The sequence below is a fragment of the Dicentrarchus labrax genome, unplaced genomic scaffold (genome assembly GCF_905237075.1).
Source record: "Dicentrarchus labrax unplaced genomic scaffold, dlabrax2021, whole genome shotgun sequence".
Classification (NCBI taxonomy): Eukaryota; Metazoa; Chordata; class Actinopteri; family Moronidae; genus Dicentrarchus; species Dicentrarchus labrax.
The window spans coordinates 14,304,279-14,327,302 of record NW_026136717.1 but is presented as its reverse complement, the minus strand read 5'-3'; the positions used below and the strand labels follow the sequence as shown (position 1 = coordinate 14,327,302).

At 41.1% G+C, this 23,024-nt stretch overlaps 1 protein-coding gene across 3 annotated transcripts in view; it reads right to left on the bottom strand.

Moving 5' to 3' along the window:
• The window catches only part of svep1 (sushi, von Willebrand factor type A, EGF and pentraxin domain containing 1), an 87,881-nt gene that overhangs the window by 27,683 nt on the left and 37,174 nt on the right, over positions 1-23,024 (bottom strand). For all 3 annotated transcript variants that reach the window (XM_051428744.1, XM_051428743.1, XM_051428745.1), the window contains exons 4-12: positions 15,225-15,383; positions 13,585-13,764; positions 11,409-11,588; positions 9,263-9,457; positions 6,010-6,128; positions 5,386-5,515; positions 3,751-3,858; positions 457-588; positions 107-298 (exon numbers count right to left, since the gene is read on the bottom strand). In XM_051428744.1, coding sequence (XP_051284704.1) covers positions 107-298; positions 457-588; positions 3,751-3,858; positions 5,386-5,515; positions 6,010-6,128; positions 9,263-9,457; positions 11,409-11,588; positions 13,585-13,764; positions 15,225-15,383 — 1,395 coding nt within the window. The remainder of the gene's footprint in view (positions 1-106; positions 299-456; positions 589-3,750; positions 3,859-5,385; positions 5,516-6,009; positions 6,129-9,262; positions 9,458-11,408; positions 11,589-13,584; positions 13,765-15,224; positions 15,384-23,024) is intronic.

The window sequence follows — 23,024 nt, the reverse complement described above, 5'->3', positions numbered from 1 at the left end:
TTCTGAAAATGAATAATGTGCACATGCAAGTATTTATTACACTTAAATGTACTTGCAGTAATAAGACGAAACTTGGTACTTAACAGTATTCATGTGCTGCACTAACCTGAGCAGTCGGGTCTGTCTGGAGAGTAGGGTGGCTCCCACATGCCGTTGTAGGCGCAGAAGTAGCTGTGCACTGCATCCTGAGTGAAGCTGTAGCCGTCTTTACAATGAAGAGTACAGTTGACGCCGTCCTCTTCTTCAGAGCAGATGAACTCGCCATTCACTGGGACGTACGGCTGGTCGCAGGTCGTCCCTAGGAACACACCATAAACACACCATAAGATGAATCCACACTGACAGTTCTAATATACAAATACCTTTCCATACAAGTATTTTTAATATATATTTTTATTATTTACAGAAATTAGACAAAAAGCCCTACATTGAAACAACAGACTGTCAGCTCTGTACCTTGCACAGTGATGGTGAGGTTGCAGGTGCGGCTGTTTCCTGCTGCATCAGTAGCTGTGTACTGGACCAGAGTCTCTCCTACTGGGAACTTAGAGCCTGAACTATGGCTGCTGGTCACTGTGAGGCGACCACCTGAGAGAGAGACACATAAAAGGGTTTGTTAGAGAGATGCAGCATATTTAACACATATTAAATGTGTTATGCCTATGAATCATAGACTATGACACTTCTGTGAAAATACTGTAACACTCGACATTGATATTGTCCGATTATATGGGCCTACATACACGACTATCTTAGGAATAATAATCATAATAATTTAATAAGATAAGATTTGTATTTTTCCCTCATATTTGCTTTTTGAGTAACATTAGTAAGTTAAGAACCTTTTCTTGAGTCAAAAGCGTTAGTTATCCAGTTATCCTGCAGAGGGCAGTCCTGGTCTTACTTCATTTTCCAGGACGGAATGAGTCACTCTTAGTAAACCATAGACGTTATGTTAAACAATGATATGTTGACAAGGGAATGGTGTGTCTGGGCATCACACGGCAGCAGAAAAATCCAGCTCTTGGGATTGGGGAGGGAAAATTGCTAAACGTCTGGATGGCTTAAAAAAAAAAAAAAAAAAAACGTGAAGTGAGTGATGGATAGAGGCTTGGGAGAGGCAGCGGTGATGAGAGGAGTGCGAACAAAGAACATCTGTACTGCAAGTGTGAGAGACACCGATTAGAAAACAAAAGCAGAAGGTGGGAAAAGTGAGTGATTGGCCTTTCGGTTCAACTCCAGTCCACCTCCTTCATTAAACGCCGTCCTAACAGGGCTGACACACGTCTGGCCTGCTGGAGTCTGGTGTCTCCCGTTATATATAGCTTGTGTGTGTGTTTGTACTTGTGTTTATATGTGTGTGTCTACCGAGTCGCGACTATATATAGCACTGGCATCAGGGTGTGGGCCTGGAAAAACAAAACACTGACGTCGTAGCAGCGCAGGGCTGACGTCGTGTGGCCCAAAGCAGCCGCAGCAGCCTGTTATTACAGGTGTGTGTGTGTGTGTGTGTGTGTGTGTGTGTGTGTGTGTGTGTGTGAGTGTGTGTTTGATGTGGATGCACCTCTGCATACAGGTGGTGAATGAACATGTTGGAGCTGGGGAGTGAGACGATAAGTTTGAGGCCTGTGTTTGTGTAAGCATCCGTGCCTGCCTACGTTTCTATACACACATAAACGCATATCTGAGCTGTGTTTGTGTTATTTATGTGTGTATATGGAGCCACAGCCAGCGAATTACATGCGCCTGGCTGCAACCCTGGAGAAGTCTGGTTTGTTGTCTGTCACCACCACGGCTGTTTGGGTACAGCTAGAGCGCCAGGAGAAAGCCAGCCAGCTCTACGATCCTTAGTCTATTTGGCAGGGTGGCCTTGATGGACTCCTTTCGAGCAGGATCGGGCTGAATTGCTAAACATCAACGTAGTGAGCGTAACAGGGTGGCCTGAGCTGAAAGGAGAGACCAACTGGTTGCATATTAAATCCTAACAACAGCCGGTATGTGCCTTGTGACCTTTCTTTCTTAAAGTACACCAAATTAAAGTGATTGCTACTCTATAAAGATCTCACTGCAGGTTTAATTTGTATTTGCCTCATTATGTAGTATAACTACTGTGTAAACATAAAATGACTAAGTAGTCCAACAATACCTCTGTAAAGAATACAGTGGAAGGAAGCTGTTGTGGGTTGGTACTATCTGAGTCAGGTATTAGTGGTCTACATTTACAGGCAAATGTGCAGAGATGGAAAGTAACTACACACTGTACACATTACTGAAGTCTTGGTTTTGAGGTACTTTACTGCTGTATTTCAATCTGTGTGTGTGTGTGTTCCTGCCTGACATGGATCCTGTCTTATGTCTATAATCAGCTCATCAACTCACTCTTGTGTGTCTCCTGCACTTCAGAGTCACTGCCTGCCTGCTAACCCACTCTTCCTCACCACCTCTTCCGTCCACACCGCCCAGCCGTTTCTCCTCTTCCCTCTGCCATTACCAGTCATCACATCTCCAAAGCTGTTAACCTTCATCTGCCTGTTGGGTCTCAAACTCCACCTGACAGTGTTTTTTCGTCTACTTCACTACCTTTCAGGTGAAATGAGTATAGCTTTTACCCCACTACATTTATCTGATAGCTGTAGGTATTAGTCACTTTGAAGATAATGATTTTATAGATACATTAAAATAAGATGAGCTTATGAAATACTCTGAATTACTGCACACAATTCCCATGTTGATTTAAATATAATGACGTGAAATTTAAGGGCAGTTCAGTGTGATTGTAAAGCTTGATTAAGCTACAAAACATAATATAAAATAGTTGTCAGACAGACTTATGGATAGTTAAGAGACTTCATCATCAGGTTTAAGTCCTTAATAATTTACTTCTCTAAAATACATTGACTTCCTTCATCCTTCATATGAGGACTTTAACTTTTGATACTACTACATTTTGCTGGGAATACTTCTGTACTTTTGTAATTTTTAATGCAATACTTTGAGTTGTAAACACTGCAGTTTTGCTGTTTCAGAATGTGAATACTTCTGGGCGAACCGCTGCAGAGCCAGAAATAAATATTTTTCCTGTGGGTGTAATGCTGGAGTGTCAACTTTGCTGAGACAGTGAAGAATGCCCAGATCCAATGTGTGTTGCAGTCACTCTGATTAAGAAACGAAAATTATGATTTGACAAGTAATTCAAAAACATTTAACTCCCGTATGAGTCAAGTACTGGTTGTTCTCACATAATTGACTGTGTGAAAAACGGATGGAACGAGTGCAAAATCGCACTAAAGAGCATTTTTTATAGCAAAAACACCTGCTTCCCTCTGCTGCCTCCGTCTGTTTTAACATTAATGACATTAACAGACACTGTAACAACTTCATCTGTCCACAAGTCCTATTCTCTCTCTATCTCTCCCTTAAACACAGACACACAAACGAGGCATTCATGCACACAATTACAATCCATTCTCTCACCACTGGACCATATGTCCAATGTCTCTCACTCACATACACACACAGACACACACACACACACACACACACAACACACACACACACACACACACACACACACACACACACACACACACACTTAAAGCCCACTCCTGATCCCCTTTTTCCAGTCACCAAACGGAAAAGATCCTGTTTAACCATCATCAGTGGAGGAAGAGGGTGGAGTGGAGTGGAACAGAGGAGCAAAAGAATAAACCATCGACGGAGCTGCCGTCTGAGAACGACAACCAGACATACCTGAGTTGTCGGAAAACTGTGGCACCTCCCAAACGACCGCCGTCTCTGTGTCTGTGGCCTGGACCGTGGGCGGCGACCTGCACCTGTCAATCACTGGGGGCTCCGTATCTAGAAAGGGATGTAAGTTTGTTAACGGTAATGCCTCGTGACCAGATGGAGAAAAACACAATGAAAAACAGCACATTTATGAACATTAAACGTATCAATAGCAGCCTTTTTTATTTAGACTGGAATAGATTATTGCGATATCAAGAGAAACACACTTGGAAGCAGAGTGCTACGCTGTGATCTGACTTTTTTTTGATGCAGCAGTACCAGAGTGTCAGAGGGCACTAGTTAAACACATGTCTCTAATAAAAAACCACAACGTTCCACCACCATAATAACATATGGAAATGTTCACGGCTACCATGCTTGAGGTTTTTCCCCCTGACTGCTGTGATTATCGAGCGGTTGACATGGGACACCCCTGTTTTTCTCTCTCTGCAGTAACCCTGTTTGGCACCTGCTGGGGGGGGGTGGACAGACTCCTCAATTAAATCACAGTTATACACTGAATGACAGAAATAAGCTGCAGCACAGAGGTGGGTGGAAGGAGTAACAAACACACCAGGCGGTAGAGTCTGCCCTGATGGATAGAGAGGCTGTCCTGTAATTGAGAAGCCACTGGTTTGAAGCTCACAAAGGCTGAAAACTGACTTTAAGTTGTGAGTTATGAGTTCAAGTATGCGAGCTAATTATGTTCACATTCACACTGCAGCTGTGTATGAATACAAATTATCTTGCCCTCACGTGTACAATATCATACTATTTGCTTTCAAATCTCTGTCACCTTCAGCGGATGATTACTCTGAAAGACATGGTTGCCCTGTGTTGAAGCCAGTGACACATGTTGCTTATTGTCATTGTTTTGTGATGTTTAAAAACTGTGATGCTTGTGGACATTTTTCATATCTGACAAAGACCTCTGACTGAACAAAACATTGCTCAGCAAACAGTGACGTAGACCACAAGGTAGATATGGTGCTTTAGAGTGGCACGATCAACAACTTACATGCAAATTGTATTTGAATGCTTAAACTGGAATTTGTCAGCTGTGCTATGAATTCAAATCAGTAATCTAAAACATCTTTCATATGTATACAAAGCACATCAGCTGTGTGTACTTTCGCCAGCATTAGCAGGGAGACGTAAGAGACAAAACAAAAGATAGAAAGCCAAAAAAGCTGACGTCGTTATTAGGGAGACGCCGTGCCCAGTCAGAAGAGACGTCTTGATGTCTATTTTGATGTCTTTAAAGCCAGTTTGTGTGGAATTTTTATTACAGTATAGCGTCTGAGACAATCCCAGCTTTCAGCCTATTCATTTAACACTCAGGGAATACTACCAGTAGAGTGCACCAAGGTCAGAAGTCTTCCAAGTTCTAAGTTTTTATCTTTATATGTCACTTTTCATTCATTTTTTGTAATTTGATTAAATTCTAGAAAAGATATGAACAGTCATGAAAAATAACAAGCCTACTGTGTCTTCTTTTTTTGTCTGTGTTTTTCCTCTCTCTCGTTAAAATGAGCCTTGCGAGACCATATGCAGCATACATTGTTTGCGTTGATGCAGTCTCCAGAAGGATGAACTCACCGATGACTGTCACGGTGAAGGAGCAGTTGGCCTGGTTCCCCGAGCGGTCGGTCGCAATGTAGGTGATGGTTTCCTTTCCAATGGGGAACAGCTGGGGAGGGGTGTACACTGGCTTCACCTGCACCGACACCTGGATGAGGGAGAGACAGTAAGAGATGAAGAACTGCACTCAAAACTGGACTTAATGAGTCATATAAAAATTTCCTCTTATATAGTAGGTTGTGGATGTTAGACAGATTATCTTGGCTTGTGACCCATTAAAATGAAGTCTTCTATCACCTGTGGAGTTTTCCTTCCTATACTGTTTTAATTTGAAGAATATGTATGAACTTAAATAAGTAAAGGTACTCAATATTTTATAAGAACAATAACAACAATCATAGAAAAGTATTTTTGTCCCTCTTTAATCATTGCATGACCCACAGGTGGTGACAGGGAAGAGCTTTTTATTAGTCAATTTATCAATTAGTATAAGATTGTATTAATTGTTAGAAATCTGCAAACATTTTCTTTTTCCAGTCTCTGAAATATTATACCTAACTATTTTCCATTTATGAAAATAATGTATTATTTATGTTATTGTATGTATCCCTACTACTGTACACGTTTTGTAAAGTATCCAACCTCTTCTTTAGAGTTGTCGGTGGCAGTCGGGACGTTCCAGCTAACGTTGGCGGTGCCGCGCCGCTCGTCTGTCTCTGCAACGATGTTCCCGGGGCACTGCATCCACGGTGGTTCAGCATCTGAAGTGAGACAGAGAGCAAATGCTTTATCTGAATCCAGCAAATTAAATTAAAGTTTACATACAGTGAGATTAAAATATTGCAGATGTTCACCGCATCCTGTGGACAGTGACCTCACCCTGCTGCTTGTTATCATTGAGGAAGTAGATGTGTGATGTCATCTGACCCACGACCTCTTTAATCAAACACTCATTATTAGTGATTACTGAGTCGAAGAGACAGCGCGCCGCTGTCATTGTTCCAACGAGACCAAATCCCACTGGCGTTACACTGATACTGTAGGTGGTTGTAACTGTCCCTTATCTGTCTCCATCCATTAGTTCAACATCAGGCCACAGTGGTAAAGAGCACAGGTTAATGGAGATAGAAGTGAGAGGCTTTACGTCATTGTCACAAGAGCTCAAGCTAAAGTCACATTACATGTTTTGGTCTCCCTGTGAGGAGGAGCTTTAATCTATCATCCCAGCAGGACTCATTTAAGTTGCTGTTTAAGTGGTGCTTGTACATAAAAACATATTAATAGTTCTGATTCCTTACAAGCAAAACTAGGCTCTTTGGATTTTACTGGTCCTTTTATGAAAATCTAACATGTAAGCATCAGAATTTGGTTGTGTCTCACACTCCCTCTAATGTGGGAAATAGTTAAGTATAGTATAAACTAGTCACACTTTAGGTTTTGACCCCCGAGCCCTATGAAGTCAGGAAGGTGAGTTGACTTGAGAAAAGCAAAGTAAAAGCTACTTTTAGTAAATGTTTGTTGTTTTAGCCTGTATAACTGATCAGTTATGAGGCTGTTGTGAGCCCATAGTTGTTAGTAGTTAGACAAAAACACCCCTAGATTTCAGTCATTAGTTGGATTACTGTTTTGTAAAGAGCTTTTGTAACAGAAGTTTTCTGTATTCATTTTCAAAAAGCCCAGATTATTCTAAAATAGGACAATATGCAACCCATTTATTTTGACAGACAGATAAATTATTGTTTTTGACAATGGGATTAAAGGGTTAAAATGGAAAACAAGCCTCAGGCCAAATGTTCATCTACTGCCAGGTACAGTTAACTGCAATGGGACAGCAGTAGCATGGAGAACCATGGACACTTTCCAAGGTCCCAAACAAGCAATAAAAGTCAGGCAGCAATAGAAGAGTATCAAATACTCTCACTTTTATTGACATTATAATTAACTTGCAGCTGAACATTAGCTGACAGGGAAACCCTCTATATATGAAGTATTAATATCCGCCTATTTGGCTAGTAGCAACTCACCAGCCACCATGACCCTTGGATGAAATAGCTTCTTCCATTTTCTCATTCTCCATACGGCATGTTGTAATAATGTGAAGCCAGCACAGTTCAGTTCAACTCAGTTCGAGTCTGCAGTAAATGAGCAAAGCCTCCGAGAGCTGAATCTCCCATCGATCCAATCGGCAGTGGTCATGCCTGTTGCGTTGTGTAAGAGAGTTGTTCCCATCTGGACCTGATGACCCATCTACTTAGGCATCCATCTCTCCTAAACACTAACACACTTAGCTCCGATCGGCTCCATTCATCTTCATAACAAGGGAGGAATATTTCACTTTGGGTGTCATCAACATGAAGTGAGAGGCAGAAGAAGCCAGAAGCATACAAAGAGCACTTTCAGCTCTGTAATAACTTTCTATTTCTTGATCTCGTTTATAATGTGCCGCCCATATTGCAGCACTCCATCTTTCTTCTTTCTATCTCATCTACTTTTTTAATATCTCCACCCTTCCCTCCCTCCTCCTCAGCCCATTTTGTGCCTGCAGGGATGAGAAAATCTCATCTCTACCACATTGTAAAACACCTACAGATGAGTCATCCTCCCCTCTCACCTCGCTGTCCGCCCTACCTCTCCGTTCGTTTTCATCTTTATGGCACCTCTTCCTCTCCTTAACGACAGCAGTTCGTTCATTAGCAAACTTTCTCCGTGAGGAAATGAGGGTATTGAGGACGTTCGAGTGGAGGCGGGCAGCAGCCGCTCTGCACCACCTGTTTCACCTGCAAGGCATCTGGAGGGCTGCAGTCTATTATAATGATCCCCAGCCCAGTCGGAGTGGAGGGGAGAGACATGGGAGCTCGGACATGGTATGGTTTGAGTTAGTGACCCGAGGCCCTGCTTCAGAACGGGGTTAGCGCCATTCTCACCATTCACAAAGCGGAGAAAAATGCAGAGAGAGGGAATAGCGAATGGAAAAAATTCTCCCTCCAAGTTTCCTGCTGTTTTCTTTTTATATCTTTCTATTTCTCCACGTATTCAGTATCTTTCTTTTTTAACAATCCCTCTCTTTCTGCCTGGCAAATAAACGTACATGTTACAAGTGTCATTCATAAACCCTGAAAATTAGCTGTAGTCTCATTTAGCTATACTGAACTTACACAAACTACCTAAGGAGGGAAACCTGGTTGGGAGGTACAGCCAAATAAGGCCAAGTTCAAGTTTTTCTTATTGATGTATCTATTTATATTTCTAACAGAAAGCAAATGGTCTTTGATAGTCTCTCTTATTCAAGCCTAAGATGCATATTTTATAGGAACAGTTACAGATTTTGAGAAATAAGCTTATTGTCTTCTTTGCCGACAGCCCGATGAGACTCTCATGTTGATAAGTGTGTAGGTTACAACACTTACAGCATATTATTCTCCAGATAATCCCAAATTGTCATCTTAATGTTTATTGCTGAGTTTTAGGAGTATTTTTTAAACACTGGAAGGAGCCAGGTAAGCTGTTTCCAGTCTTTCTACTAAGCTAATCGCCTCCTGGCTCTAGATATGAGAGTGGTATCTTCTCATCCAACACAAGAATATTTCCCAAGATGTTGAACTATTGCTTTAAATATATCATACTCCAAACAAATTACCAAACTAGTTGTTGAAAAAACATAAACTCCACTATCTGATTGCCCTCTAAGTCTTGCCCTTTGACCTCAACGTATTTCACATCCATGTTACAACCTTACAACCCATTTACAGACTGACCTCTGACCTCTGACCTCACGACTGCAGAGGTGAAAAGATGAATTTCCTCTTTAGGGAAACACACACACACACACACACACACACACACACACACACACACACACACACACACACACACACACACACACACAGTATATTACCTGTACAAATGGCTTTATGCACATTAGCTGTCCAGTTCCCAGAGCCCAAGCACACCGCCTTCCTGTTTCCCTGGAGACTGTAACCTTGACGACAGGTGAGCAGGCAAGCAAAGCCTGCCGCCACTGTCCTCTTCCCGCAGGCAGGGGGCGACAGCAAGATGTTCTTCAGGGTCACGATGGGGGGACAGCGCACCTCTGGAAACACAGTGAGAGAAACCAAGAGATGAATCTGATATCTGATGTAGTTTATTTTGTTCCAGACCAAAACTCTGCCTCACCGTCAGATTTAATTTTATTCCACATCTCTGCATTGAGCTGAATTGAAATTTATTGTGCATTAATTGATTCAGGCTTGCTCGAAGATTCAGTCTGTTTGAGCAGAAAAGACCAAACAGAACCTCGTCCAAGATCATGAGCATGATTTCCTGTGTTTTCACCAGAATGCGATAAAATCTTACTTTCAGCTGGCTCCACTATAACTGCCAACAATGAAGCTATTTTCAGGGGCTGTCTATCCAAAACTGGCACAAAAACAACAAACATTTGGTCAGAAAGCACCGACCACAGGGCTCACACACTGGAGGCTTTTTATGCATTTTTGTGATGCAGGTCAGTGTGGCTTTCACTCGATGAAGGATAGATCATTCTCTCCCTCCCTCTTTAACTATAAGAGCTATAAAGGGGAGAAATCACTCAGAGGGAGATTCAACATAGGAGATTTCAATCAGATGAATAAATATCTCTGCATCCTCTCAGGGCAGCCGAGGCGATCCTGTTTCACCGCAGTGCAAACAAACACTAAAACAAACCACTCAGCTGCAACTGCAGCCCACAGAGCCCTCTTAGCTGTGTTAAAGAGGTAACGACAGTCTGCAGGGAAACACTGAGATGGTCAAACAGCCAAGCTGTAACTCTGTCCGAGCACGCGGGGAAAGAGATGGTAGTTATCGATAAACAGGGAGAGTTTTCCGGAAGCAGACGGGTCGGGGTTTTTTAAAATAGAGCAGCTAGCTGGTTGGTTGGAAGTGAGTCAGTTCAGGCCGGAGGTTTGTGGCTCTCACACTGTCCCTTTTTTGTGTGTTGGTGTGCCTGACCTGAGTGCTCTCTGTGGCGGGCATGAGTGTGTGCAACTATTTTAACTTAACTATCAGTTCTGAAGTGTGTGGGTAATTTTGTGTGCATGTGTGTATGTGGTGACTGTAGTTTTGCTATGAGAAAGCAGATGTATCTTTCTATGGATGATGTAGTGTGGCTCTGTGCAAATACACACCATGTGTTTAACCACTGTGCATGTGTGAGTGTATGTTCTCGTGTGTGTTTACATATGTGTGTAAAACCACACGTTTTTACATAGAAATACTCATATCATGTGTTATTTTAGAGTCATTTGTTTGATAAATCATCTTTCTGTTTTGACATCCAGACAGGAATAACTAAAAGTTAAACATGAAATGAGCTTACAGTCAAATACAGGCTATAAGAAAGATGTACTGCTAGAGAAATCTAATGTGTGTGTTTGAGTGAATGCAGAGCCGCCCCCATTTATCATGGAAAATAATGCAAATTGAATAATCAAATAAAGAAATCTAATTTAACTCCATAGATGAGGGAACCACAAGACCTTGGATGAAGACAGGACAAATGAAAACATAAAAAACTAGTGGTTGAGGTAGATGAATACCCTCGGAGAAGAGTTAAGTAAAGTGAATTAAACTGGGAATGAACTGTGACCCTAAATGGCCACATACACAGTGTATATATATATATTTAAGAATCTATAAACAAAACCAAGACATACAATATGACTGGAATAAACTGTGATTGTAAAATGATTGATAGCACAAAATAGCTAATGTCTCACTCTTTACTAAAAGACACCTACGCCATTAGATTCAACTTTGTTTAACTGACTACAGTGCAATAAGCCATAGGACCTCTTTTTAAATAATATGTCATAAATGTCACTGAGAACACAAAAATGTCCTTCAGGTACAAATTAAGTTCCTTTTTTACGTTGGCAGACGGTGGAGAGAGTGAAAGACTAAAGGAAAAAGCACCTCATGGTAACATGAACCAGAATTTCTCCATCTGTTGTCTCGAGGTAACACACGGGGTGAGATAGTGGTTGGAGGTGATGAAATCTTACCCACACACCGAGGTTGGGGTCCACTCCACTGGGAGTTGGCCTGGCAGGCGAGTCTGGAGTCTCCCTCTAGCCTGTAGCCTCGCTCACAGCCCACCTGACACTCCGCCCTGTGGGAGGCGCCGCCGTCGCTGCACCTCAGGAAGCCATGCTGGGGTCGAGAGAGGGGTTGGCAGGAGCGGACTGCGGGTTGAAAACAGAAAGATAAAAAACATTATGCATATTGCTCTATTGCACTGTATCGATGTCTTACGTTGGCATAGCTTTAAGTTTAAAGGTGGTAGAAAGCAAGAGCAACTGATCTAAAGGGGATGAAGAAGCATTTTCAAATACCTTTTATGGTTTCTTTCGCCAATATAGAGTCCTATAAAAATGTGATAATCGCAACAAAACAATACACTTTTATGATCGCATGCTTCTTCAAGATTACTAGTTATTAATGCTGTATATGATTTACTATACTGATGCTAAATCTGAGTTGTAACTTATAAACACAGGTACTGTATATAAATCACAAGAGGAGGAGAAAGCAGTAAATCAGCTGCAGGAATGTACAGCACTATTATCGTATTTAGCTACAACTTGGGGCCTATCATTTAAGTGTGAAAAGTCCCTATGAAATAAAACAAAGAAACCTCATGTGTGCCTGTTCTGAGTTATGCTGAGGTCTAGAAGAGGGTGTGTAGTGTGTTATTTCTCATCACCACCCATAGACAGACAGGCGGTTCGGAGGAGACCCCCTCCCTCAGGGCTACACAAGCTGGGAGGTCCTACAGTATGTGGCAGAGAGACTAGACTTAGTGTAACACATACAAGCAGACGTATGCACACACACTTAGAAAATATATACTCAAAGCCGCTGCAATAAATCTTCAACACACACCCTTGAATATTCAGTGTCTTGGTATTTCTATGAGTCACGCTGTTGCCGTCTTTCTCTTAAAACTGGCAATTTCCTCATTAATCGACCTCTCCAACTCACTCTTCCTTTCTTTCCGTCTTTCCTGACGGCTTTCTTGAACTTCCTCACACTCTTGCTTCCTTCTGTACAACCTTCTGTCCTTCCTTTTCTCACATTCTCTCTCTCTCTCTCTCTCTCTCTCTCTCTCTAAACATCTGGCCTGGCAGAAAGCAGTAGCCTCCCAGTAAATGTTGATTCTTTGTTCAGTCTAAACACATATGATCTCAATATACAGCGAAAAATCTTTACACATCGTCACACGCGGCCTCCCTCTTGCTCCGTCTTGCAGGAGGCTCGCAGTGAATGCGTACAACAGATCAAATCACTCGCTATAAGTGGATTTAGTGCAACATAAATGTTTATGAAGGTTCACCCTCAGCTTTGATGAACGTCCTGTAGTTTAATGAGGAGTTATGAGAGACGTGGTGTGGAGGGACCTGCTGGGATCAGTCAGACAAGCTTATATGTATGTATGTAATCACTATACAGCTAGAAGCATTGCATTGCAACATACTGTATGTATTAAGATAATACAAAGTGTGTTATGGCTATAATATAAAAATCAATGCAATTTGCAAAAAGCTTGTCGCTTAACTCATTTTTTTTAGATATTTGGCTATAATTGAAGCTAGAACAAATGGAGCATTTACTTTATAAACTACATTATAAGCAACACACCATTAATTTCCATAAGAAGCTGACTGATATTCAGATGATCAACAAGCTAAAGAAAGACAAATTCTTTCTGATCATCAGCAGCCAATCAGATTTCTGTGTTTACTTACTTTGCCAAATACCTACCAATGCATTTTAGCTTCATTATTCACACTGCCTCTTCCTTTATAATGTCTTTATTAGAGTGAACACAAAGGGAAAGCGAGAGATTTGGAAGAGCATTAAAACCCTCAGCCTACAGGGTTGCAACAGCAGTCTTTGCTTTTTAAGGTGAGAAGGTGCTCAAAGCCTCCCCCTCAAAGCCTCCCACCTGTATTAGGTCATTATTTGTGCTTGTTAGTAGTTAATTTCAATGAATGCATGATTCTGGTTCCTTCTGAACTGGTAAACACTCAGTTTTCCTCTTTATAGTGGCAGTAAACTATGACATTCGAGAATGAACCCTCCAAAGTTGCTGCCAGAAAATCCAAGGACACCTCCAACTGTGATGATTTTATTAATATGATATTTCATCACCATGCATCAGGCCTTCTTCCTCCTCACCTCTGCAGCTGGCAGGTGTCCCTGACCAGGTGCCGTCAGCCTGGCACAGCCTGATGCTGGTTCCCTGGAGGTCAAAATCTGGCTGGCATCGCACACCGCAGGCTGCTTCGAAGTGGTTGTTACAGACATTTTGGATGAAAAAGCCATTTTCTGGAGGAGACAGTGCTGGACAGTATACCACTGGGAGAAGACGAGAGAAGAGAAAAACATGAAGTCCTGATTTTCATATTGTAGTTAACACAAAAAGACATTGAAAAACTAACAGACACATAATGTAACACACACCACACCACACACACACACACACACACACACACACACACACACACACACACACACACACACACACACACACACACACACAGAAAGCCTGCTGGTGGGAAACACTGACTCTGGGAGTCAGTGGAAAGTTAATGTTCCTGACAAAATGGATAAGAAAGCATGAAAGCAGAAAATTACAGGTTGTCAAACATCCTCTCCTCAATCTACACAGAGGGAGGAAGAGAGAGCACAACGCAATCCATGAAACTGATGATTAATGAAAATCATTGTATTCACATGAAGTGCAGTGTGGAAATCACTGGCTCATCCTTCAAGGAATGAGGAAGGGGGGGGCTGTAATTACTGGCAGCAGGTTTATAGTGTAATTCTGAGGAATACTGTGTTTCTGTTCCAGCTGATTTAGCTTTGTGTATCATTACATTTACAAACCTTCATGATTTTCACTGCCCTCACCCTTATTGGTCACAAACTCCCATATTTCTTACTTTATGATACGTGTTTATCCACCCATTAAAGCCTTGATATAGTTTTCCACATCATTACAAACTCATCAGGCCTGAAAATAAAACTTTTTCCAGGGTTTCAACTGGATGGACCGACTTGTTACAGTCAGAGTGAGATAAAGAGCTAGTTGAAAGGAGGATTTTTATCTATTATTAATTGGTAAATTGCCTGCAAAGTACTGTTTTCTCCGTTTATTTGTGTCTTTTTACTGACTGCCTTCGTAGATAAGTAAGGTAAGTTATAGTCAATTAGTCCTTGTAGGGAAATATTTCCTGGTTCAAACCCAGCACTCTTGCTAAATCCTGTGCCATCTTGCCAAAGCATCAATTTCATCATTTTCTTCTCGCTCATGGAGAATGTATTTAAACTGTATTATAGTTCCCAAAAAAGCGTCATTAAGATGTGATCAAAATCTGCTGCATTTACACAGGATGTTCACATATAATAATGTTGTATTATATTATATGTAAATATGTTATATGATGTCTTTTTTCTTGGCTTTTCTCCTGATGTACTGTATTTCTAGTTACTGCACATGGTGATTTTTTCTCTTGGCATCCAGCTATTAAGGCTTATTACTGCTCACACTAACTGGCCAGTTCTGCTAAGTGCTAACTGCTCAGTTCAAACACACCATTACTGTTACGGCCATTTCTTATGTTGCAGAAATGTTGTCTTGGGCAAGCCTTGCATGACATTTAATGTTTAAATTGGTAAAAATAACAAATGTAAAAGCTTTCATGGACATGATACAGGTTGAATCATTAATCTGTTTTATCAGCTGACTATAGAAGGTGTCAAACCAGGGTTCAGATCAAATATATATGTGCAGTTAACAGGTCAGTTGCTCTTACCCTGGCAGGTCATGCCGATTGGCTGATAGCCCGGCTTGCAGACGCAGTCACTGAGGGAGGTGCTGCCAGGCTGGGAGGTGTGCTGCAGGTCGGGGCATGACAGGCAGGTGCTCAGGCCTCCTGGTGTTCCCTCTGGTTTATAGGTGCCGGGTGGACATGCTGGTTGGAGGAGAGGAGAAATACTGTAGCTGGAAACAAACTGCTGCTGACTATAAATGTATGCAATGTCACGCACAAAGACACAGAGAGACAGCTGGATGGAAAGATTGGATGATGGACATGTATAAAAGAAAATTAAGCTGAAATGAAAAACTGTCTCGCTACTGCAAGACAGCTAAAAAAGCTTCGTGACTGAAACTGAAAAACAGCTTTACAGATTTATGAGAAGACTTTGATCATATTCATGTCTGGACATGTAGTGGTGGAAAATGTGGCAAAAAAAAAGACAAAATGATCTCACTGGCTAGGTAAAGAAGACAAGCTCAGTTCAGCATCTTAATTATTCCAAGCAGGGAAAACGAACACGATTGAGCGTTTTCATTACAAAGAAATGCAACAATCAAAGAAAGGTTTATGAGCATCTAAAACCAGTTACGGTTCGCATGTAATCGCACATGGGCTACATTAGGAAAAAGCCTTTTGATCACCTGCACGCGCACACACTCACAGACACACACAGACATACAGCGTGTTTCCTATTAGTATCACCTGAGTCCGATCAGAGGACATGTTGTAAAGATGAAGAAGCGGAGGGTCATATTAAGGTCCTCCAACATTCTTTCATTCTCCATCAATCAACGCAAAAACAGTCTCAGTTGCGTTGCAGAGGAGTGAAAATGACTGACTGAACGCATCACATGATTTTATCGAAGTTTAAAGGTTAGTTTCACATGGGATTGCTCATAAATTACAGATTACCTGATTAAATTTGACATAATCCGCTGCAATATATTCAGTGACGTAATCCAGTGACCTCATAAGTCTCTGATGTTATTAGATTAACTACGTTAAATTAGCTCCAAAATTCTGATTATACACTATTTGAATTATGGTATTACCAGGGACAACAGCCCTTATCAGCCATTACAGGGGTAGTTTCACACAAGCAATTTGCTGCGCTGGTAATTCCCATAATTCACAGCGATTACTGGTTCACTCTGCAGAGGAAAAAGCTTTATCAGTTGCTCCCCGAAGTCAAAGCAATTTTCTTCCGTGATGTTTTTGTTCCTGTGTACGCAAAACCTTTCAAACACATGACACACACTTTATCTTCGATGATGGCAGTTGCTATTCCCACGTACGTATGATTCACACCGTCGCGTCCGTAGTCATAGAAAAACCCTTTAAGGAAATGACTGAAGATTGTATGACCGATTAATGGTTTGGTCCACTGGATGTCAGGAGGTTATTAGGAATGCACATTGTGGTTTCCTGCACCACAGGGTGGCTTTTTCTTGGTTATTATTATCTGTAATAATAGTTTGGAGCCCAAACACACTCAGTTTATCATAGAGTGTATTATATGGAGGTGGATATTTGGCTGCTTTGCTTTTTAAAAATGACTTTGATGACTAATTAAGTAGTTACAGAATGGTTCAATCGCTTGGTTGACTAATTGTCTCAGCTCTGATCTTTTTATAGCGAGCGCTGTAGTGGATGTGATTTGTCTGACAAAATGGAGTAAACCCCAGGAACACGCTTCTTTTTTTTAATAGAATGATTAAAGAAAGGCTGAATGACAGATTGCATTGAACAGAGACTAGACAGAACAGGACTTTTCATGACTTTAGCTCTATCTACTGTATAATGTGACTAGTTTCTTGGTCCTTCTTTCATACAGATGCATACGTGACGTGGGTTTATTGGACGTGCATCATATGAGCCTCCCGGCACAGATTAATCTCTCTTTGTTGTTCTATGACTCCAGTCTGCAACCATATAGTGTCAGACACATAACTGTTAAACCATAGAATTAGACCTAATTATATTACATAAGTATCAAATAGAATTAGTTTGTTAACAGATTAAAGCTGTAGTTTCTTGCCTGGGTGCGGCAATGTTACTCACATCATAGTCTGCTCAAGCAAATCCAAATGTTGTTTGCATTAATTGGAAAAACAAACTCATTGTAGTGACTACAGAAGTTTCTAAATCAAAACAGGCTACGGAGAAAAAGGTTTCAGAAGGCTGCTTAGACAGTTTAATTTGGTGTTGTGCCCTTTAAATGAGAAAATCATAAACTTTCACAGCCCACACCCACACACATCATTTAAACACTTTTAATAAAAAAAAAAAAAAAAAACATGAATCCACATGGGATATCTGATGGGATTCAAACCCATTAGTGTCAGTAGCAAGTCTAGTTAATAGTAATAGTTTTTTTTTCCAGGACAAAAGATTATATATCACTTTATATCGCTGTCTTTGTTGGCATCAGTACAGAATCTCCTACGACGTTAAGCTTAAGTAAACTGTGTCGAAAAACCCTCACCGAGCAGGTTCAATTACAAGCTGTTCTGTACAGTAGGCAACAGAGAATCCACAGTACTAATATTCTTCACAACTCATTTACTCGCCGCTAAGCCAGAGGCCAGGTGAGAATTTCCACTGCTGAGCCAATGCCAGCCTGGCCTCTCACCACACTCACCCTCCCCACGTCTCCCCCCTCAGCTGAAACCCAGCAGCAGGTCAGCCAGGAGATGTTAACCGACTGTAAAGCAGGCACTGGCTGCTGGCACTAAAATGCACCCAGTAACCCACATCACACACACACACACACACACACACACACACACACAAAAAAAAACATGTGGTATACCTGTTCGCGTGTAGACGGTGTGTGTGTGTGTGTGTGTGTGTGTGTGTGTGTGTGTGTGTGTGTGTGTGTGTGTGTGTGTGTCTGAGGTTTTCATTTGATAACAAAAGCAGCCGATGCAGCCGATGCAGCCTCTCCATCCTGGGTCTTTTAATCTCAGAGGAGGTATCTTACATAAGATGGTCCGACAGCTAAAAGTGTCCCCTCTGTTCAAGTCCTCAGCAATCTGTTTTACAGCTTCATTTAAGGTTTACAGGAAGCCTAGTCATATTTAATGCGAATAATAATTCACCCAGAGCGCAACAGTGGAAATACTGTATCGAAAAAATATAAAATTTCAATTCCTGGCAGTTTGCATGTGCTGGCAGGTAGAAATGTACACAGACAGATGCATGGTCGCACACATACGCACCCACACACAGAGTTTAGAAAAGACCAGACCTGGCTTCTGGCTACGGGAGTCCGGACTAAGGAGGGAGGGAGGGATGGACAGGAAGGAATAAATGATGAAAGAAACGAGCAGCAATGAATCTAAAATAAAAAAGGAAAAGCTGGAAGCTGAATATGGAGGAAACTGTGTGAACTTCCTTTAAAATGTATCGCTGCTCCGTGACTTGAGCCAAAAGTCGGACCCCATACTGAAACTAATTGTGTTTGGATCCTGTCTGAATTACGCAGTTTTGGGTCCATCTAGTTACTGCCTATGGCTGCAGAGTTAACTCTGCTGCTGCACTGTACCCTTCATTCAGAGAGGAAGTGGACCGTCAGCGGGCCAGATGACCATAAAACAGAAAGAGCCTGCTGTGTCTGGACTAGCTGTAACCATATAGAGAGACAGCAGCTGGTCAAAGAGCACTACTGTACCCAGTAATGATCTCAGGAAAGGAAAGAGCGAGCCTCTGTGATCAGAAGCTATTTATTTAAAGCTAAAGCAATATTTGAGCAATCTTAATAACTAATAGTGAAGTTAAATGATGTACCATGACATCACCAGCTTTCATACTTTCCGATTCTCATAACATCCTTTTGAAAATTAAGTTTTTGAATAGTTTCTTTAAAAATCTACATCAGCGAGACATATTACTTTAATAAAGCGAGTTGTGAGTACAGCCAAACAATCATTTATGAGAGGAGACAGGAGATAAACTGAGTTATCAAAATGGATGTCTGATTTTCCAACAAGGCATGTCTCCTTCATCATTCCTGCAAACTGGCGACCAACTTTGACTCCCTCAATCACTGACCCGAGGTCTGCTCTAACCTCCATTTAAATGGTAAATGTGCAGATACTCTGAATTTTTCTTATTGCCAACAAATCAACCGAGCAATCAACCGAGCAATTAATTTATCCTTTTAACCATAATTACTTGTGTACAGTAGCCAAAACTTGATTTATTGACTTGACTTATTCCTGTATCAAAGACCTCAAACACATGATACAATGAGACACATGAAGTAATTTCCCCACGTGGATTATTAAAGTATTTCTGATTCTGATTCTGATATTTTATTACATTAAACATGGCTACTGTAGTCAGTCCCACATACATTGTTCTGTTGTGTAACTACTTTCTAGAGCACCAAGTGTATCAATCTGCAGCTGTAAATCGTCCCCAACAAATGCACAGTTTATGCCTAGTCTGTTTAAGTCTTTAGAAAAAAAGAAATTAGATTATATTTGTAACTTGTTTTTAAAGATTTACGTCTGCAGGAGGAACCAAAGGGCTTGGGGGTGATATTGGGTGCCATAGACAGGGTCGAAATGTATTGAGAGACACTGTAATGGATTGTTGCTTTGGGTGTTTTATGGGACAAAAATATAGAATAACACCAGTTTTATCATTTAGAAGAATTCTCCACTAATTTAGCTTTTTACTCCTATAACATTGTTGGACTTAATGCATCGATGCAGCAGAAGCAGAGATATCATCTTTTTTATTCCACACGTGTCTCTTCATTGACAAAACCTGTCTCCTGAATTACCCACAATGCAACTTGACTACTGACAGCTTTGTTGGCGATTCAGCTGTGTTATACTAGTGTCTTTGAGCCTTGCCTTTGAATACAAAGCAAAAAAAATAAAAACACATTCTCTTAGGATTAAACTGGGAGTCAAAATAAAAAATCAAAACCGGGCGCAGACCAGTTTATCTGTTAAAGCCCTTTTTCCTAATATGAAGTAAGTCATTTAAACTGGCAGATACGTCTGGTCCAGGAGCCAAAAGTTACTATCACACGAGAATCTCTACTGTCTCTAGGGGGAGACTGTGTTCGATTAGCAAGGCCTAAAAACAGACTGGGACGGAAACGATGAAAGGAGATCCAGAACATCTGCCTCCTCCGCCACAATGACAAACAGAGAGAGAGAGAGAGTGGTTTTCATCGCACAAGGACACATTCTGCTAAGTCCAACAAAATCCACAAACACATGCTTGCAAACACACATGCCAATCCATACAGTACTCTCTCTCTCTCTCACACACAGACACACACACACTGCTTCCCACATGATATCTTGAACATTAACCACTTATTTCTTATAACAGGGACTATGAACTTTAAATAAACTGATGTTTTCTACTTAGAAACAATGTAAACCTCAAAATAGGCAAATTTTGCAAGTCAGCGTGGTTCATCTGGTCAGATCTTGTTTACATAGTCTTTGATCAGATAGTTCTTGATCTAAACTATAATTCTGCTTATTTTAGACTATTTCATGTTAGCACAGTTCTTGTACGCCTGCTTTTATTTCAGCAACAGTCAGTTTGTTTTATTGATTGCACACATTTGCACACAAGGAGGATTAGAGAGGTCGGTTGTGACCAAAACAATGAGTCACCCTGTCAAATAAAGATAGAAATGTGTGTTTTTCTTGTATACAATCTTATTTTATTTTGACATACAGAATCTTTGTATTGTCATTTGTCAAATCTAAAACCATTTAAATATGATTCAGCTAAAAATACCAACAAAATAAAGTTGCCCTATGTGATGACACTGACCCTTTGTTTGAGCTTTTGACAACATCAGATACCTTACTTTAGAGAACATAAACATGTTATAACCTTTTTCTTGTTTAACAAAATATGCCAAACTCCTGAATGCATCAGTACTAAATAAAGAACCTTGCCAAACCAAATTATAGCATAAAGTTACAGAAGTTTCCTGATTCATATTAGATCATATCTGATAAAAGAAAACCTTAACAAGCCTGAACATATGACCATGAAGAGTGTGATACCCAGCCTCAGTAAGATGTAGAATCTTGTCCTTTCTTGTTACTGACCTTTGTTTTGGCATCGCTGCCATGTAAGAATATCTTCAGGTCTTTGGCATTTTACTGGCACCTTGCATCTACTTTTAACAATAAAAGTAAAACATATTTCTGTGATCCAATAATATTTGTGATTCCGTGACCCAATTCTGTCTGTCGGTCGTCTTCAAAGCCAAATAATGGAGTCCGAGGAAGTCCAGCAATGTTGTGAATGGGCTGCTAAATCTGGACAGAGGCCTGGCCGCTTGTGGTCGAAGGCCCTCTCACACAAGAAATGTTGTTAAGTTGGGCCTTAAATTCCAGGGTATTTCACTGAGAAAACAATGTTCACATGCGAGGAAACTTTCCACTCTTAACTGAGGCTTCCCATGAACACTTGAGGTGCATAAATAGACAATGGAAATGGACAATTAAAATGTATAGTCTAGCCCACAAAAACAGACGTTCACGCAAAAGGTCCAACAGAACCTTGAAGAAACTGGTCCTCAGTTTGAATGTTTAATTTCAGGTAAACACATATGATGTATATACATTTATTACGAGCCAGCAGATTATATGCATCGAACTGCAGAATTCATCTGGACCACCAGGAGAGCTTAAAAACAGTGGGATTTAGGGATGTGAGGAATATCAAGGATACATATGTGCAACTAAGATGGACACTTTAATCCTACAAGTGTCAGAAAGTTAATCACATTCAGCCCTAATGGCAGTGACTGAAGACTACACCTCTACATTCAGACAGTTACAAGCCCCCCTATTATTGCACTTCTGTGACAAAGCATTAGTATCTGTCTACCATTCACCATTTCAATCACACTGCTCCATACAGCAGTTTTGAGTTTCCCAAAGACTCGTGACTTCATGAAGAAGCTACTAAAGTGAAGCATCACCGAACACCAGTGACACAAAGGCAAATTCCTTGTGCTTAAAATGAAAATATGATCATCTTATTAAAGTGAGAAAATGAGTGCCAAAGATAATATACTGTAAATAGGGAAATTCCTCCCTGCTGAAGTGTCCCTGAGCACAACACTGGAAACCTTCCAGTTCTAATAAAACTACAATTTAAGCTATTTATTATGAACCGGAAGCTTTCTACATTTCAGACTTTAAATCCACTGAGAAAAATCGCCGTCCTACAGACAGCTGTCACCTGGTTTTGTTTCTGCTCCACTAGAGGATACATTCAGCCCTCATTGATTCAAAGACCAAGGTGTGCGATGTGTCTGCGTTTGCAACAATAAGGGTCACAGGAATTGTCCAACCTCAATACATGGGTCACCTGTAGCAGAAAAATAAGTTTGTGAATCCCATCCCCGGTGGAATCTCAGGAGGATTTAAATCACATCGCCCGAGTCTCATTGAAGTGCTCTCCAGCTGGATTGTGGAGTGAAAAAAAAGGGGGATGGGGGTGAAATGTGGCTGCTGCACAGCTGTCCACCTACACAGCCTCCATCTGGGGGGGAAACGGACTTCCACGGACCCCCTGATCCCAAGAATGTGAAACTTCTGCGATGTGGTGCAAGGCAGTCTTTGGAGAGGAAACTGAGGAAGTTCAGTGGCTGTTCCATCGCTGTTTGCCTGCTTATTATTCAACCCTATTCCCGAAGGAGAATTACTTCACCGCAATTGCTAGATACCTCTTATGGATTCCCAAGGACAGGGAGACTTGTCCTGCTAGCTTATTACAGACTCCGGGAACACTGGG